At 40.4% G+C, this 19,129-nt stretch overlaps 2 protein-coding genes across 3 annotated transcripts; one reads left to right on the top strand and one right to left on the bottom strand.

Moving 5' to 3' along the window:
- Positions 1-1,020: 1,020 nt before the first annotated feature.
- On the bottom strand, positions 1,021-10,190 carry gemin8 (gem (nuclear organelle) associated protein 8). Of its 2 annotated transcripts, XM_061827503.1 has the most exons (4): positions 10,053-10,153; positions 9,594-9,634; positions 5,872-6,196; positions 1,021-2,647 (listed from the first exon to the last, which is right to left on the bottom strand). In XM_061827503.1, exons 2-4 carry the CDS (start codon positions 9,594-9,596, stop codon positions 2,397-2,399), a joined length of 579 nt encoding a protein of 192 aa, XP_061683487.1. In that variant the 5' UTR covers positions 9,597-9,634; positions 10,053-10,153; the 3' UTR covers positions 1,021-2,396. The 2 variants fall into 2 exon arrangements, with proteins under 2 accessions (XP_061683487.1, XP_061683496.1); XM_061827512.1 differs by lacking the exon at positions 9,594-9,634 and having other exon boundaries at positions 10,053-10,190.
- On the top strand, positions 10,180-18,974 carry LOC133504832 (uncharacterized). Its single transcript, XM_061827491.1, has 6 exons — positions 10,180-10,710; positions 10,815-10,904; positions 13,496-13,747; positions 14,324-14,668; positions 15,964-16,072; positions 18,816-18,974. Exons 1-6 carry the CDS (start codon positions 10,671-10,673, stop codon positions 18,955-18,957), a joined length of 978 nt encoding a protein of 325 aa, XP_061683475.1. The 5' UTR covers positions 10,180-10,670; the 3' UTR covers positions 18,958-18,974.
- The last annotated feature ends 155 nt before the right edge of the window (positions 18,975-19,129 follow it).

Raw genomic sequence — 19,129 nt, forward strand, 5'->3', positions numbered from 1 at the left:
CTTTAGAATGTCATTAACAGTCTGGCGGCATTATTGAAACCAGATTTTGCCAAAGAGAGACAAGAACCGCCAGCGCTTGCGCGTTTCTATGTCGAAGCGAACTATATGTCGTCACACAACAGTGAAAATTGTACTTTGTGCTGGAGCTGCCACAGCCTATCTAATCCGCAGCCAAGTGAGCGGAACCTTTATTGCAAATCCAATCAACACACGAGCAACGGAGCACTCGGTGGCTGGGTACAAACACGCCATCGTCTTCTTCAGTGTGGGCGAAACTGTCATTCAAATACAAAATAAAGCATTGCACAACGGAGAATGTACAGAATTTAAATCAGAATTCTTCTTCAACAGCTTCAAATCCTGTCCGGGAGGGATGTGACAATTTTGGAATCTAGTTTGAGGGCTACTCGTGCACATGTGGAAACAAAGTTTAACCGTAATATTTTTCAAAGTGTGATTATGGAGTGGGTGGGGAAAGCCATACCGGGTACAGTGAAACGATGAAAGCAAGCAGACAGGGTGAGGTTTCCTTTCCTTTAATCCTTTAAACTGATTAACAGAGATGTACAATAGTCAAGCGAGGCGCATTATGTAGAATGTCCGGACAGGCGCAAAGCTTCCTACGCCCATCAAATGCAGTGACAAAGTCAAATACACAGACACTACTCTGAAAATGACCCGGTTCCTTGCACTTTCGGTTTTGAAAGAAAAAGATCATTGAAATCTTTTAGACAGGGCCCTATAGCTCAGTGGTTAGAGCACTAAACTAGGGGTCACGAGTTCATATTTCTCACAGGGGCCTCCACTCCCCAAGAGGGGTTAAGCCAGGAAGAGCATCGAGTGTAAAAACTGTACCAAACACATATGAGCGTTCATCTGAGATGACATACAGTGGAGACCCCTAACGGGACAAGCCGAAAGAAAGTTTTTAAGTCATTTCGACACTATGCACGTCTGGAGACTGGACCTAAGAATCAAATGTGGTGGAAAAGGAAAAAATATAAAGATGAAGGCCAGCGGTTGTGCGGGGGTGGGTTTATTGCGGAGGTAACAAGCAGTCAATCGGACGTCAGATTTTGAAAAGGGGTTATGTGACCGCACAATCATTCTGCACGACATAGCAATCCCTCGCTGTCTTCTTTAAACGATTGCGATTTCAGCGCATCATACTTTTGTTTTAAATAACTTCAACTCTGATACAATTCAACTTCTAGGCTAAATTATGTTAATGCGGGAGCAATGACTTGGGTACTTATTCTTTGCAGAACTCAAACAGTACATTTGGTAAGTCACTAAATCGCTTAAGTATACAAAGAACATCACTAGAAAGCCACTTTTAAAAACAAAAGGCACGGTCAGGATTTTTTATAGATAAATTCACAACTTTAGACAAAAAAAATAGCTACTGCACACATGCATAACAACATCTGCAGGATCATTGCCAAGTCAAGAGCCATATTTACCTTGTTTTTCTACAACTTACAGTAGGTACTAAAGTTAAAACCATCCCCGCAATCAGGTGTGGGTTCACAATGCTTTTCACTTATCTTGCCAGGATTATCAGGGTGAGGAATTGTTCAAAGTTAGGAAATGTGTTGAAATGTTCGCATGGACTGATGTTCACATCAGTCAAGCACAGCACACCTGCCTTCAACAAGCATGTGCTCGTGTAGATGTGTGGATGGCGACCTCAAGAGGATATATTACATTCCTGCATCTCACTCAACGCGTCGCACTCTGAAAAGCATATACGAAATGTAAAAACCAATACAATCGTATAATAAAGCATGATACTTCACTAATTTCATTTATTGTCAGGGTTTTTGGAATGTAACCGTTATGATCAATGAGGGTTTACTGTTTAGGAAAATGCTCTCCAGTGGTTGCCACAAAATCAGGTAAAAATAATCCCATTTCAAAATATTTTTTTCTAAATTCTAAAAAGTTTTTAACTCTGTGTTAGAGTGCATGTCAATAAAATCAATACTCCAAAACTTTGAATTCCCACATGCCATAGTAAACAGCAGTATACTGCTTCCTTGCATTTGCCTTTCAACATTTCACCACTGTAATATGCATATTTTAAAAACACAATACAATCCTATACGTTTCCATTAGGTTTTTAATTTCTACATTAAATAAACTATATGCAATTTCATTTAATATATAGCATACACCTTTTGCAAGGCAGCCATGCGAAGGGCTTCTTGTGATGACTGACAGCCCGGACTAGCTAGTTGAGGGGAAAACAAAAAGGGAGAAGAAAAAACACAAGTAGACATTTGTTTCAATTGTTTACATCACCAAAAAGTGGGAAATGTTCACCCTCTGGAACCAATTTTCTGTCAGCAAATGAGTTGCACTTTGAAATAAAACAGAAAAAAAACCCCTGAGGACTAAAGTTTGAGCGGGATGACGGGCCAGTACTTGGGCTGCTTGAGGTCACAGTTCCTGTCAAAGGTGAGCTGCATGGCTGTCTCCATTGCCAGGATCTTGGCCGCATCCTCGCCGTACAGCTTCTTCATCTCGGCCCCGCGCCTCTCGCCCGGCCGCTCGGCCGGTGGGGCCACGCCAACTCGGTGGGAGATGCTGCGCAGGTCCTGGTCGGCCGGGACGTAGCTGTTGGCTTCTATTTGTTGCTGCTTTCCTGCAAAGGAAGATGAACACAGCAAAGCTCCGTTTATCAGGGTGAACCTTTTTCAGATACGCCCGCATCAGGTGAACGTTTGCACTGTAATACTCATAAAACAACAAACATACAAACAAATTTAATGCATTAAAAGTATAGTAAATACTATAATGGTATTAAACGTAACTTTAGAGGCAGGGTAACACGTGCCGTTGCCAAGTCCTTGTGTGAATGCCTGGGTGTGAGCTGTGGATGACAGCAGCTCATTGTCCTTATTTTTGACTGCTGTACCCAGTGTGTGTATATATATATATATATATATATATATATATATATATATATATAAATAAAAGTACACCCATGGCAGTATCTCCCGTTTGGCACGTGCAAGGGAATTACAGTCATAAAAAAAAAGCAATGCAGCTCTAAGGAGAAATCTACAAGTGACCCCCCCTTAATTACCAACGATTGCCAAAACATGGTTGCAAGGGACAACTTTTTCAGCATGATCTAAATAAACATCCGTTGCATTGAAGAAAATGTGTCAAAAAATTACATCTATATTTATTCTACTTAATGTCGTTAGTGTCTAATTTTATAAACCATATTTCAAGCTACTTCCCATTTCTATTGCCATTTCCAGATTTAAGATATGCTTTGACATCACAAATTAAGCATTTTAAGGCAATAACACAATGAAAAAAAACTACATGTTCAACAATTAATAGACAACTAATCTAATTTACGGGCCAAACCAGTAACCGAACCAGAATCAATTTGTGCTTGTGTGTCACTTTGAAACAGTGTCTTGTCTTGAAATTAAAGAATGTTTTTAACCGATGAATGGACATATTAGCAGATTATTCAAATAATTGTTTTTAAAACCCTAGTTAACACACCTCAAGGATGATACTATTAACAGTCACTGTTATTTGAGGGGCGAGATTGCGTTCGAGCCCCATCACGCGCGCAATTCTGCACGGTTGAGCATGAAAAATCACACGTGCAAAATTTGTTACTTGTACAAAAAAATAGATATTGAAAGATGTCGCTTATTTTGTGTAGTCTTGACATTAATTTACATGTTTATTTCATAAATGTTGTGAACTAAAGAAGGCTGCTCCTAAACAATCAATATTCAACCCGGAAACAGGAAATGCAAGTTAACTGTACTGAGCATGTTCCGAAGTTACAAGGCCCTCGCTACCCACTCACTAATTCGCCATATGTGAATACATACTGAGTCAAGCGGGTAAAGTTTTGAAATGGCAAAAAAAATTGGCAAACGTGGAAATTGGCTGTTTATCCTAGCATACGATTCTGTAGTGTTATAGGCTTTTATGTATATTCAAGAATTTGTATTCGATTCCTGGGTTTAGCGTGACGAACGTTTGTCGGAAGCTATACCGGAAGTTGAGCAAATAATTATTTACATCAGAGACAACTGCATCCGGGTTCCGCGTCAAACCCACGATTTCTCGCCATCGGTTCATGCTAACTGTGGATGCTACGGAAAATTTATAAACCTTAGGGATTATCTTCCGAAAAACAAAGCATGGCAGTGGTATAAATGCAGTTTGTCAGCTGCCAACTTTGACAGATGCCCATTACGTGGGAAAGACATCCAACACAACTTTGTCTGCTGTCGGAAAATCCACTCCGCGTGCAGGGCAGAGGCAAAAGATTCACTAGGAATGGTTTTCTAAATTCAAGTGGCTCAAATTGAGGGACTCAAATTTTTTCTGCCAATGGTGTATTGACAATGGAAGAAAAAAATGTTCTGACACGCTGAAAATCAGTGGTGCCAAAGTTGGACGACTTCGTGAAGCATCAGCAGACAGATGATGACAAGTTTGCTGCAACTGCAAAGACGTAGTTGATGTAAAACGTGGCTTCAGCAGGCATAACATTGTAAAGACGTCCTTAAGGAATTGTCTCAAAACAGAAAGTGGAAATGAATTGTTAATCGTTAAAATTGAAGGCCCTGAAGAAGAATTGTTTGATTTTGATAAAAGTTTCTATTAATGGGTGAGCAGTAAAAAGAGGAGAATCTTTATGGCAGGAATCATGCTAAAACTTAGTGTTGAACAGTGACGTTATTTTCAACAGTCAGAAGTACGGAAGAGGATTGAGAAACTTTTTTATTTTTATGACATATCTCTGTCATTCTTAATGTTCATTAGATTCAGTTACCAATAAAAATATAATTCCTTGTATCATATTGATGTCTGAAAGTTATTTGTATGCATGTAACCTGAATAACAAGAAAGAGTATTAGTCATTTTAGTAGTCCGCAGTTTGACCGGCATGTGATTGGCTATTTTTTGGCTTTGATTATCGACAAGTGGCAAATGGGGGGGGAATAAAAAATGGTTAATGATGAAAAAAGGCTAGCCAGGGACCAGAGTTATGCCAAAAGCGTATGTTCAGAGCTTCTTCTCGTGCGGCGAGCGCATTTACGTTGAAAGTCATCAACATCATGAGGCATGTCAAAGGAAATTCAGTTACACTGAAAACATTTCTACCATATAACACAGGTAATGTTTCAGTAACTAACTATAACAAGTGTGATCTTGTCATTTACTTTCACTTGATCTAAAAATCCAACGTTAGACTAGTCTGTCCATATATTTAAATGGTCATTTTCCCCATTGTACGCATTATCTTGAAGTTGAAAATGTTTCCCCTCTACATGCTTGAGGAAGATAGAGATCATCTACTGCTAGCTTTCATCAATGGATTGACAATAGATACCGCTGTTAAATTATGCTAGATTATAACAATACATCACGATTCCCGACAGGAATGTTTGTTACAGTGTATCGCTAGCTCGTTGGCACTAACGGCGATTATGTTGAACTAAACTTTCAGCATTTAGAAAACATTGCAGTTATGTTTATTCCTTGACAGGCCAGTGCATTTAACTTTTCTTCAGATAAAGTTTGTCAGATGAAGAATTTTTATTGATGAAACATTTTAAATCATGTTCTACTAATATCATCTGAAATTGGAAATTAACATTTATGATTTTCAAATTTTACTTTTCTATTTTATTTATTTCATTTTTAATTTACAGTTATGTAATATTACTCCAGTAGGTTATATTAAGGTTTTGAGATTCCATCCCTAATCACATGTGCAACTTTATCTGCGAGCATGACTGACCACACCCATACATTTTTCAAATGTGAGTGACTGTATTAAACATAACCAGTGAACGACAGAACGACAACTCCACTTACTTAACTCCTGCCGGTGTTTCTCAGTCTGGGCAAAATACTCCCGGAGCTCTTCGCTGATTTCCATGTTACTAATGTCGCACTCGATCTCGTCATCCGAACTACTCTCCCCTTCTTCACTGCCACTTTCGCCTGGGTGCCAGTCCATGTAGCGCTCTATACTCCCGGGGCGCCGCTGGCGGCGGTAGACTGGGCCATAAGCGGCCTGCAAGGCCTTCTGGTAGGCCCACCTGTGCCTCTGGTGCCAGGCCATCGCCTGCTGGTAGTGCCGCCAGTATCGACTGTAGACGGGGCTGCAAAACCGAGACATTTGGGCGCTAATGTCCTCCTGTCAAGGAAAACAACTTTAGCTCAACACCATATGCAAGATGACGAGCATTTCAAGCCAACAGATGTATGAAGTAACCAAGTCCAAATACTTTGTTATGAACCATCAGTAGATTTAACAGGTATTTGTACATAACTTGGGTATTTATTTTTTCTGACAACATTTCACTTGTGCTCCCTATAATTTCAAACAGATGTCAGTAATTTCGACTCCTTACTGTGTCAAAATAGACTGGCTAATTTTTTTTCAAATGCCACAGATAAAAACATGATGTAAAAACAAAAGTGGCTAAGATTTTGGTTAATTGAGATCTTGGAAACTTGAAAGGGTGAAAAAAAACAAAACAGCAAGGACGTGGAGGAACATGAAGCCGTGATCATCAACAATGATGATTAAGCAGAATCAGAGAATCAAGATATTGCCCATGCACTGCCCTTTTTAACGCTTGGATCAGACTGGAAAACAAATGAAGTAATTCTTGATGGTACAAGGTCAGACTACTGCCACTAAATCCACCCCGTATCTCTCAAACTGGCAAGCAGCACTACACGATGCATTACGATACCAACCAAGACCATCTTTTACGGTCACCGGGCTATATCTTGTCAAGCCAGGCAGGGACAGGACCAATTGTGAATGTGAGCGCAAATGGTTGTTTATTAATATGTGCCCTACGATTGCCTGGCAACCGTTTTAGTGTATTTCCCACCTCTAACCCGATTATTGCTGGAGTAGGCATGAGGAGAAGCGGGACTGAAGATGAATGAATGAATGAATGAATGAATGGTCTCTGATGTGATAATTTTCCCTTTTTCTCAATCAAGGATGTGGTTGTTCCTTCTAGTTTGGGAAGCCATTTATCCTCTCAAGAAAGGCTTGGAGTGCTATCTTTTTAGAGTCGGGGATATTCATTACAAGTGAGACCATGTCGGCCCACCCCCCCAACACGTTATGATCCTAGTCCGGTTGCAAAGTGTTCGACGGAGTGTACGTGCTGTGGGATGTTATGATGTCCAAAGTAGGTACTGGTTTGTATGTGTGGGTTTTGTGTATAATATGATTTTGATGTCACCATCTTCTTTGTGGTGTACTACGGAAGCATATTACTGCCACACCCAAAAAAAATTATGTGAATCGAATCACATTATTATGTGAATCAATACACATTATAACGTAGATTTGTTTCACATAATAACGTAGAAAATATTTATAATTTCTCACAGGAGTTTCCCTGGACTAACTTGTGCTAACGTGTTTGCTAGCTACAATAAAAGAGCACAAAACTATTGGATGCTAAGAATAAACTTAAATGTTCTTGCTCCATGTGTAAGAGGCAATCTTAATGCAAGAGGCAATCTTCAGGTACACCATGACTCCGTAAAAAGCTCACCAAATCCACGTTTTGTGCAACACTAAATGATGTCTTACGGAAGTTATTGCTACCGCCCACCCGAACCAGAAGTAATTGTCTATTGGGGGGCGGGGTAAAGAGAGGTGAAATTTATTTATTTATTATTTTCAACATTATTATGTGAAACGAATCTACATTATTATGTGAAGTGAATTTATGTTATTATGTGAAACGAATCTATGTTATAATGTGAAACGATTTACTTCACATTACGCGACCTTTTTTTTTTTTTTTTTGGTGTGGCAGTCATACGCTTCCTCAGTGTACAGTAAGTACGTGTACAGTATTCCATGAATTAACTATTCTAGGTGACTTTGTTTCTAAGCCATGCTCTCAACTGTGTTCTGCCAGTTCCCGGGATGTGTGGGTTTTTGTGTGTCCATGTTTTCTTGTATCCAGTATGTCATCTTCGTGTCGCTTCCAGAATGTTGCATCCTAATGCGAGGGTGCAATCGGAGTGACGCATAGGCGGAGAATGGACATGGTCATTTTAGGGAATTTGACTTTGAAAGTATCCCAGTCCAATCAGCAGTTTTTAGACACATGACACCAGGAAGTGGTGACAGCTCTAACAAAAGCTCAAATCCGCTGAATTTGTGAGCCAGAAAAGAGAACTTCTTTCCTTGAAAAATATCTGTCTGAATACGAGAAATCAAATTTGTAATCAAAGAAGACACTTAAAAAAAAAAGATTGACTTTTTTCCCCTAACTGTGAGAAAACAGTACTGTGAATCACAGACGAATGAAGTATCCTTAGTTACAGTATGTTCACTTGCTTGCTCACTGCAGTATTTTGTTGGAAAAGCCAATCCTAAGCTTCTTTTCAGAAATTCTGTTCAACTTTATCAAACTTCCAATCTACATTTTAAAGAGCACTTAAGCTGTGCACGGTTTTCCTACCTAAGAATTATCTGATTCAAAGTTCATATATGTTAATCATAATGTTGTTGGATAAAGTAATAGATTATTGTCTATCCCATGTTCACATACATACATTACCTGTTAATTAAAACTATACAGGAAATTATTGATCGCAGAGTTATATTTTGAAATTTGGTAACTTTAGAGGATTTTCAGATTTCAAATCAGGACATCATCGTCTGAGTTTCGGGAATGACTGGGATACGGTTTGATGTAAAGCTTGTCAGAAAATAGGCAAACATTTCTTTTTATCATGTTTCCCAAGTCCAAGATAAATTCCATGAGTTAATTGATTTCATGGAGGATATTAGAAAGTGTTCACATTTTAGCACGATTTAGACTTTAAAAATAATCTAAATCTTTTCACTTCTTTTCCATTATGCGTGCAATAAGCTCGCTAACAAGAGTTACGTATTTTGTTGTTGTTTTGTCACAGGACATTTAATTATCTTTTTTTGGCCAAAACAGAGAGGATGAATTCATTGTAAGCGGATGATCATTACACTGGGGAACAATTTGAAAATAATTTGCTGAAGGGTTAATTTGAATGCTGAATAAAATGAGATCTTGATTCCAAAATTAGTTAGTTTTGTAGCCTGTTTTTGGGATTTGGGAGAAAACCGGAGTGCCCGGAGAAAACCCACGCAGGCACGGGGAGAACATGCAAACTCCATACAGGCAAGGCCGGGATCGAACCCGGTTCCTCATAACTTTGAGGCCAACGATATACCAGCTGAGCCGCCGTTGGTCACTACTCAATATCTGCAAACAGAAAGCTAGCGTAGTAGCAATTATGAGGACATATACATTGTTCATAAATTCTATTGTTTTGCGCAGTTTTTTTTACGGTTTCAAAGCTTGTATCTACATAGATTATATTTACTTTTATTAATATAGTTGCTCCACTTTGTTCAAAAACTTGACGTGAAAGAGAAAAACAGTTTTGGTTTGCGCACCCAAAAATGAGTTAGAGCAGTGGTCAGATCTAACTACAAAAATGGCGTTCCCCAGTGATTTACCCATCAATTTCTAAAACAAAAGCGACCTCAGTGTCGTTGCTCTTACCATGGGTGCTCTTCAGTTCCTCACAGCAGACGACGCACGGTCTTAAAAAGGCATTTGAGAGAAAACTCAGCGAGAAAAAAAAATAGCATCCCAAAAGCTAGCTAGCGTTGCTAAAGCTACAACAGAGTGACAACCAGGCAGGGCGCAGGGAGATGATTTATTTAGCACTGCCCACTGACTGTTACGTCAACAACAATATAAAAACAAGATCACAGACCCATCACGCGAAAGGTCGCGGTCATTTCGAGCTCCGTGTTGACAGCAACGCTAAGCTAGGGACAATGGATAGGGTCAATGAATGTTGGGGGGAAATAACAAAAATACCAAGGATGTCAGTTCGCTTGATTACGGACTACGATTGCGAACGCCCATTTAAGAAGAAAACTGAAAATCCCGTACAAATGTAAACATTTGATGCATTTTTTTCAAATATTATGCGTTGACAAAATCGTAACTCACGTGAAAAGCGATTTGGAAATGAGCAAGTGAATTTCTTCATGTCAATGTCGATGCTTTGTACAGAAACACCGACCCTTCCAACATGGTCCCCACGGAGATACGTCGGATATCTGGCGAACCGGCAAGTTAACACTTCCTAGCTATCGTGGACACGTTTTCCCTTTTAGTCACAATCTTTCATACACGCACAGTATTGTGGTTGTAGAGTATTATAACAAGAGACATGAGTCTTAAGTGGTTGTTAAACTGGAAGGGATACATTTTATTTCCCCTTTTTGTTCACTCTAGCTGAGTTGTTGCTCTAAGGGGAGGAGGTTCGTGTTGCTTGAGGGAATATCTGGGTCGCGTTTTGGTCTGAGGCTTCAAAGGGACGATAAATAAATGAGAAATAAAAGACGTGTTGTTAAATCGACGCGTGGATTCACACTGTACAATTGCACATTCATAATTCCCTTTTTTGTACATTTTAGCAGATCAAATGCTTTTTTCCCGTGAGCTTGAAATCTATCCTTCACCACTTTAAGTATTTACAAAGTCTCAAATGGTTTTGGTTTTGCTTTTTGTTTATGCTGCTATTAAAGATGAAGAAATAAAACCGAAAGAGATCTTCCCTGCAGGATGTGGCAACACATATTCGTCCTCTCTTTGCTCTTCAAATGTAATTCCGTGCTGGAAATCGAAGTTGTTTGTAGATTCTGCTCGCCTTTTGAGGACTGCACTAATAACATTTGTGTATGTGTGTGTTGTGCATTATTATTTTAGCAACGAGCCCTCGGGTCACCGGTTTTGGGGATACATCTGTTGAGTATGGCAAGGATGCACACTACAAATGCGAGCTTTGGAACCAGAAAGGTAAGATACAAACTTGCTTTAACTAAACTGGGCTGCTACTGTTCTGCAAAAGCAATTATATGTTATTGAATTCGGCACAGGACAGCAAAACACCTGCATTGAGCCAGCAATTACCAAATCTACACTTTGGAGTGTGGATTTAACAGATTTAACAATTTTAACAGTACAGTATTAATCATATTTATACATTCAATTTTGAATTGTACTATTCAGATTTAGTTTTTAAAGGAAGACTCCTCAGAATTCATATGTACAATAAACCCTCCAATGTGAAGTAATATTATTATTATTACATATATTTTGTACAGTAATTGAAAAAAAAGTTGAAAATGAAGAACATATTTGAAATCCAAGCAAAATCCGGATATGTCCCAGCTTTCAGAGCCAAACCGAAAGAAACATCCTTGACCCCCGCCGTTGATGTCGCCGGTGCTTAACATTACAGACCATTCGTTCTTGCTAAGCCAAGATGCTGACTTGTTCTGCACTGAAACTGAGAAAACGCACCCAAATTTGTCCTTCTTTAACCTCCTGTGGGGTCAACCTGACAGGATAAAGCTGTGGCTGGCACAGTTGAGGCTCATTCATCAATGGGGAAATTTGCACGCATTTCATCATTACTGGTCATGAGACTGTAAATTATAGCCTCTCGTGCTTGTACGGTAAAGCGGTAAACAGCATACGTTATGAGGGTGGCGTAGCTGTTTAATCGCGGACCTCCGTGTGTGGAGTTTGCATGTTCTCCCTGTGTCTGTATGTGTGTGGATAGCCTGCCTCCTGCCCGTCAACAGCTGGGATAGGCTCCAGCACACCTTCAACCATCGCGTGGCTAAGAAAATGGATGGATGGATATACACGTGTAACACTTCCCGGCGATACACGCGAGCAAGAAGAAGCTTTGCTGCTTAAAAAGTACAACTTGGTGTTAAAAACAAAAAAAGTCTGTCCATATATTCTCTACATCTAAACCAACTCCTCAGTAAAGCATCAAATCTCCGCGGTCCATTTCATGGGACTATTATTGTTCGTCATCAGCGCCACGTCCCTCTCAACTCGTCGAATTCCGCCTGTGTGTGTTCTGGCTCAAACGCTTGAACATTGTACATTGTTTTTTTCATTTTGTTTGCTCAATGGTCGGTATAGCAATAACATGGAGCATCAACTCGCTTTGGTAGCTCTCAGAACACACTTCCCGGTTACTATTTACAGCGATCCGTGTGTGCCCCGCCACCTCCACCCCCCGCCACCGCTGCTGCCAGTCACTTGAGAGAGGCTTGCTCCTTGGGGTTTAAAAAAAAAAAAAAAAACTCAGGCTACGCCGGCTGTATATTAGCTACATCTAAACCAACTCCTCACAAAGATATCACACAAATCTCCACGGTCCATGTAATGGGATTATTGTTTGTCATTAGGGCCACGCCCCCTCTCCAACAAGTCAACCGGCGGCTGTGTGTATTCTGGCTCAAACGCCCAGGCTTGAAAATTGTACGTCATGCTACTCTCCTTTGTTTGTTTGTAATTATTTTTTCACAAAAATCAGCCGCAAAATGGCAGATAGTGGACATTCTCTTTTCGGTGAAATGTATCCACGAGCAACGGGGGGTCAGAACAGGAAGCACTGCAGGTGTGGCAAACACTGATTGGCTGTCAGTTTTCCAGCCGGGCCCATTGGAATGTCTGAGTGAGAGAGGAATTTCGATTTTGCGTTTCCAATTTAGAGATGTTTTTCAGTGAAATCTGCGGATAACTCTGGCGTTAAAAGAAACACTGAAACCTCATCTATTAACTTTTAATGTGTGCTCCCATTCCTATTAGTTTGGACAAAGTCTTCCTTTCAATGCAATGGTTTCAACTGAAATGATACGAGGTCAAATTCTCTTTTCCCAATTCGACTTTTGGATTCTGTTATTCAAGTGTAGAAATTCAAATATAAATGATGGAAATTCACTTCCTGCTGGCACTTATTTCAGTCCACCAAAATGTTGCCAAATCGACAGGTTATATGAATAATTTCATCCAAATCTTTTCATCAGCAGTTGTTGGCTGTACAAACAGTGCGATCGTATTTGCAGTCTGGGTGGAACAGGTTCAGTTGGGAACTTTTACAACAGAATTTAATACTTTTTTTTATTATCGCAGATGGATAAACATCCGGTTTCCTCCCACACCCCAAAAACATGCATTCATTCCAGACACTAAATTGCCCTTTGGTTTGATTCTGAGTGCGGCTGTTGTTTGTCTCGATGTGGCCTGCAATTGGCTACCAACCAGTTCAGGGTGTACCCTGCCTCCTGCCCGTTGACAGCTGGGATAGGCTCCAGGACTCCCGCGACCCTTTTAAGCATAAGCGGCTCAGAAAATGGATGGACGTATTGGATCATAGTTTATGGTATTTAAACTATAAATAAAGGCAGTTTCTATGCCTTTTACTGCCTTACTGATTAACTGTAGGCAAAAGATTTGCTGACACTGGAATTTTCTTCCTTAGGGGTACAGACTTTTGTCTGAAACCTTCATTATCAGGACCAGTACTGAGCTGTTGTGTTTGATCTGCAATCTGTTTCCCTAATGGCTTCCTGGCCTCGCCCCAGGTGTGCACCAGATCACATGGCAGAAGCGCCTCCGCGATAATTCAGTTGAGAATGTAGCATCGTACAGCAAGAGGTTTGGACAGCACGTCAATGAGCCTTACCAAGGCAAGGTGATTCTCACTGAGACTTCGCTGAGCTCGGCGTCCCTCACCCTAAAGAATGTCACGTGGGGAGATGAATTTTGTTACATCTGCATCTTCAATGTCTACCCAGAAGAGTCCAAAAGAAAGCAGACCTGCCTCACCGTGGAAGGTAAAAGCGATTACAGTGTCCGCAGAACTCGTGCATCCATATCCTCTCCAACGATTGTTCGGTTCCACCCCACCCAATCCCCCCGTAGCTGGGTGCACAACAGTACATGGGATGGTTTAAAAAAAAAAAAAAAAAAAAAAAAAAAATATATATATATATATATATATATATATATATATATATATATTAGATGTGATGATAACACATTCCATGATTTTGACAATGACTAAGAGGCTCAAGTAAGGTTTAATTAAGTCTGTCATCTCCCACCAATATCCAAGGGGCTCCCGTTACTGTGTGCCCAGATGCGCCCTTGTCAGATTCACCCAAATCACAATATTAGATCACCTGCTCCAAAAGTTGGACATGGTCCCAGTTGCCGTAGGTTTCGACATACATTCTGTCACCAAAATCTCCCAGGGCGCTGATATGCCCAGCTTGGTGCCGATGGGTCTGCATAATAAGCGAGTCTTCAGACTGTCAAGATGCACATGTTTTCACACTGAAACTTGCTGAAAATAGAACCCTTCATTGGCAATTTTTCATGTGACCAGTGTGACTTTGCAAATTTTGTAGGGATATCTGAGGTGAAAGCAGAGGTGTACCATCCCAGCAGCGGGCTTGCGGACGGAACCGCCTCTGTTGGGTTCAGCTGCTCTGCCACGGGGAAACCAGCACCAACCATCCGCTGGGGCTTCTCACCCAATGTCACCGGTTTGCAGCATCCGGTGACCACCCTGCTCGTCAATGATGACGGCACGTTCACCAGCAGTCAGAATGTCACGTTGCGCATGTCAGGAAGATGGGAGGGCCACGCAGACTGCGTTGTTCAGAGCGGGAGTTGGCCGGAAAGGCTAGAGAGGCTCCCTTTTTCCTGGACTGCTAGCCTGGAGGAGGAGGAGGAGGAGGCAGGGGAGACTGGTATATATGATGTCAAGGCTGGTGCCTTCACTTATGAGTCCGGATGGTGACAGCCAATGCTATGACTTCTCAAAACTGAAAATGTTTGGCAGATAGTGAACAATTGTTAAAAAAAAAAGATCATTTAAGCTCTTTTATGTCACGCTAACTTGAAGTTTACTGTTAACGCCCCCACCCCCAAAAAAAACAAAGAATTTCAGATTTTACATTTTAAAAGAACCAGACAACTAATGTTAAATGGAAAACAAAATAGATGTGCTAACGATTAGCATCGATAGTTGCACCGTTACCTTCACCCTTCACGCAATGGATATTGGAACACAAACAGTCGTGCAGCCTGTAAACCAAACATATCGAAATCCTTGCAAGTGTATTATTGCACCTTATTTTACTACTTGACTGTAATTTCATAAAGTGGAATATTATGGCGTTATTTTTCCCCCCCCCCCCCCCCCCAAAAATGACAAAAGTTTTTGCTGTGGTTTTACAGGCCGGAACACCTGAATGGCCTTGCCATTTTTTTCTGTACATTAAGAAGTACTAACTGTTCCACCCTTTTAATTACGCTGTAATTGCTTTTAATCACGATAGCTTCCGCATTCTTTTATTTGTTCCCATCTGTAATTCTTTTCATTTTTTTTTTATCAAGACCTCTCATAAAGTGTGTTGCTTTCGCTGTACAGTATTCTGGATTTACAGGATGTTGAATTTATCGACTGTTAACGTTACTTTGAGGATATCAGATTCCATCTCCCAATTGCGTTGCCATGACAGATATCTGGGCGGGGGTGAGCCTTTACTGACTGATTTAAAAACTCCATCAGAAAGAAAGTGAAAGCAATCTAGCAGTCTAAAATGCCACCGAGTTTCTCTTTCACATTCGTGATGAGTGTGTTTAGTTAGTTAGTGTACTTGTAATATCCTTTATCCACTATGTCCATTTTATTCAAAATCAAGACATGAAGACCAATGTGTCATAGGTCTTTATTACTTGGAAGATAATTTCAAGGTTAAAAAAAAACATTTACTACAGTACCTGTATTTTGCTAAAAAAAAAAAAACAAAACATCTGATACAGATTGGGTTAAATTCTGGAGATGAGCATGGGCAGGTAACATTAATTTTGTTGGTTTAATTTCTGGTATACCAGTCAGTTGTTTTTGCTCATTATTTTGGGAAAGAGATATCACAGATATATTTTTCTTCGTGTTTTGATTTGCAAGGAAATAGTGTTCCCAGTGCAAAGCTATTCTTTACACAACTGAAGTGTGTATGTATGGTGTTTTTTTTGGCAGGTGGAAGGCTCTCTGAAACAGGCCAAATTCTTCTTGTACTTGCTATACTTGTTTTGATGGCGATCATAGTACTCACCATTGTCATAAGACTGAAGAGGACTCAGAAGAGGTGAGTACATTACAGTTAACCCGGAAATATTATGTGAAAGTTGTATGATGTTGCATAGCTGAAACGTTAGTGATAATATTCCGATCCTTCAACATTGTTGTTCTTCTGTCTTTAATCTCACAATTGACCTGATTTCAATATTTTTTTACTCTTCAGGATGTTGTTTACACAGCTCACTTGCTGACCCTTGACTGAGACCCATAACTGAAATTAGACAGTGCCATGAACAAAAGTAATCCCTCCCCCACCCCTTTCAAATTCTTATATTTTTGTATAGCTTCCTCATTTTAATGTTTAAGACAATCAAACAATAACTGAAACAAAGCATTTTCTAGAACAGGCAATGAGCCATCTTTGTGAAGCTATTTTAGCCCAATCTTCCTCAGAGAATTGTTTGAATTCAGGAACACTGGAAGGGTTTCAAGCATGAACAGTTTTTTTTAGAGGTCATGCCACTGCATTTCATTCAGATTCAAGTCTGGACTTTGTCTAGGCCACTTCAAAACCTTTTTGTTTTTTTAACCCATTTGAAAGTTGACTCAATGTGTTTTGGATGATTATCCTGGTGCAGAATCCAAGTGCGCCTCAGCTATAGCTGATGGCGGAACGTATTCTTTCAGGATTTTCAGTTAAAGCACAGAATTCATGTTTCCATCAATCACAGCGAGTTGTCCAGGTCCTGAAGGAGGGTAGCAGCCCAAGGCCTCCCCACGGTCACCAGCGTGCTTGACTGTTAGTTTTACCCCAGACGTAATGAGACCCACGCCTTCCAAAAAGCTCAACTTTCATCTCATCAGTCAATATAACATTCTCCCAAAAGAATCATTCAGGTGTTTTTTTTTTTGTTTGTTTTTTGCAAATATAAGACTACCCTTTATTTATTTGTTTTTGTCAGCAATAGTTTTTGCCTTGGAAGTTGCATTTTTGCCCTGCAGTCTCTTTCTTGTTGAGTCATGAGCGCTGATCTCCAGAGAGGCAAGGGAGGACTGCTGTTCTTCAGATGTTGCCCTGAGTTCCTTTGTGACCTCCTGGATGAGATGTTTTTTTTGTTTGTTTGTAGGACGGCCATTCCTAGGATGGCTCACCGCCACCCAGTTTTCCTTAATTTCAGGACAGTGACCCTCACGTTGGTTTGTTGATGTCCTAAAGCTTTAGAAATCAGTAACTCTTTCAAGATTGTGAGATGACAATTACTTCATTTCCCATTTGTTTCTTGAATTTTTTGGGTTTTTTTTTCCCGACATTTTGAGAAACTTTATTTTATCAGTAATTGATTTCTTAATTGAATAGGTCAGGAAGTAGTCAGACTTGAGGATGATCAGCAAAAATGAACTAATGTTTTCCCAACAATGTTATTATTTTGTTTATTTGTGATATATTTGTCTGATATATGCATTTGTTTGATGATCTTGAACGTTAAAGTTTGGGAAACTGCCCAAAAATAGGAACTTGCTGGGGGGCCAATACTTTTTCACGGCACTGTATGTACTACTCAATTGTGAAGATTTAACGTTAAACTGCTTTTTACTGTTTCGGTCTTCATGTTGTTGTGTCATGCAGTTAGGTAACAAGCTCTGCATACACTCCAAAAAAGATAATCCTCCTCCGTTTGTAGTGTATGCTGGCATGAAGGGTTTTAGAGTGCCTCGTTGTCAGCCATGAGTGCATGCACATCATGGAAAGAAGGCAGAAGAGTGAGATATTTTAGTTGTTTTGCTTTTTTAAAGTCAGATTAAATAACCAGTAGGTGGGCAGGGATTTCACATTAGTGTGAACGCTTTCAAACGCCTTCTTGCGGCATGGAAAAGCCCCAAGACGACCCTGTGGGATGTATTCCAGCCACTGGAGGCTTTCACTGGATCTATTTTTGTGGCTCAAACATGTAGGGAAGTGGAGGTATAAGAAAAATGTGCTGTATTTGATTGATAGGTGATTTTCCATGATTTTAAAGCCAAATTTCAATCGCGATTAGGCCCTGTAGCTCAATGGTTAGAGGACTGGTTTGGTAAACCAGGGGTTGTGGGTTCGTATCCCACTGGGGCCTCCACTCCCTGAGAAGGGTTGCGTCAGGAAGGGCATCCGGTGTAAAAATTGTGCCAAACACATATGTGTGTTCATCTCAGATGACACGCTGTGGCGACCCCGAAAGGGACAAGTTGAAAGAAATTTACTTTTATTTCAATCGCAATTAGTATTTTTTTTTTTAATATCAAATTTGGCAGGTATGTTGGCAACACAGCGACGCATTGAATAACTGTTTAGATTGTCTGTCTCACTGTCCCGGGGACCGTGGTTCAAATCCTGGCCCCAACTGTAGTGGGTGCATGTTCTCCCTGTGTCTGTGTGGGGTTTTCTCCAGGCACTCCGGTTTTCTTCCACAATGCAAAAACATGCATGCTAGTTTAATTGATGACCCTAAATTGCCTGTAGGGACAAATGTTTGTTTATATGTGCCCTGTGATTGGCTGGCAAAGCAGTTGATGGTGTACCCCGCCTTCTGCCCGAAGATAGTTAGGATGGGCTCCAGCAGTCCTGTGACCCTTGTGTTGATAAGCTGCTCAGATAATTGATGGGTGTTGACAAAATACACCTCTCTGTGGTTTGTGATACATTTAGAAAATATTTTCACTTTCCAGGTCCCTCCAGTAATTGCGATTGAAACAAGAACATCAAGCCTAACTGGTCTGGTGCATGAAATTGCCAACTATCTAATGTTCCTTGTTTCGTTTCTTCCTGCCCACAGGCAAAAAGTTTTCAGAGATGGTGTGTTCTTTGCCCTGGTGAGAGCGATGTTGTCACTCCGGGGTGGCACTGACCTTAACACGCCAGATGTCCCAAGATCACAGCGGGATCAGCTCCAGTCACCAACTTCAGACGCGCTCTAATCCGAACCGCACTTTATGTATCTTTGTATGAAGTTTTAAGTTGAAGGTTTCTTAGTCCTTTTAGAAATTCAGCTTGCTTGATATATATTGTCGGGATTTGCGAGTTTGGACCCTACGCGTGTTCGATGATCGAGGAAGAGATCACCAATGATTAGAAAAAGTTAACAACAAA

This window comes from Syngnathoides biaculeatus, chromosome 2 (assembly GCF_019802595.1).
Source record: "Syngnathoides biaculeatus isolate LvHL_M chromosome 2, ASM1980259v1, whole genome shotgun sequence".
Taxonomy (NCBI): Eukaryota; Metazoa; Chordata; class Actinopteri; order Syngnathiformes; family Syngnathidae; genus Syngnathoides; species Syngnathoides biaculeatus.

Coding starts and splice junctions, on each gene's coding strand:
- gemin8 (XM_061827503.1), bottom strand. Junction 2,648..5,871: donor GAAACACCGGCAGGAGTTAA/GTAAGTGGAGTT, acceptor CTTCCTTTGCAG/GAAAGCAGCAACAAATAGAA.
- LOC133504832 (XM_061827491.1), top strand. CDS start 10,671: ATGTGGCAACACATATTCGTCCTCTCTTTGCTCTTCAAAT. Junction 14,669..15,963: donor GGAGGAGGCAGGGGAGACTG/GTATATATGATG, acceptor TTTTTTTGGCAG/GTGGAAGGCTCTCTGAAACA. Junction 16,073..18,815: donor CTGAAGAGGACTCAGAAGAG/GTGAGTACATTA, acceptor TCCTGCCCACAG/GCAAAAAGTTTTCAGAGATG.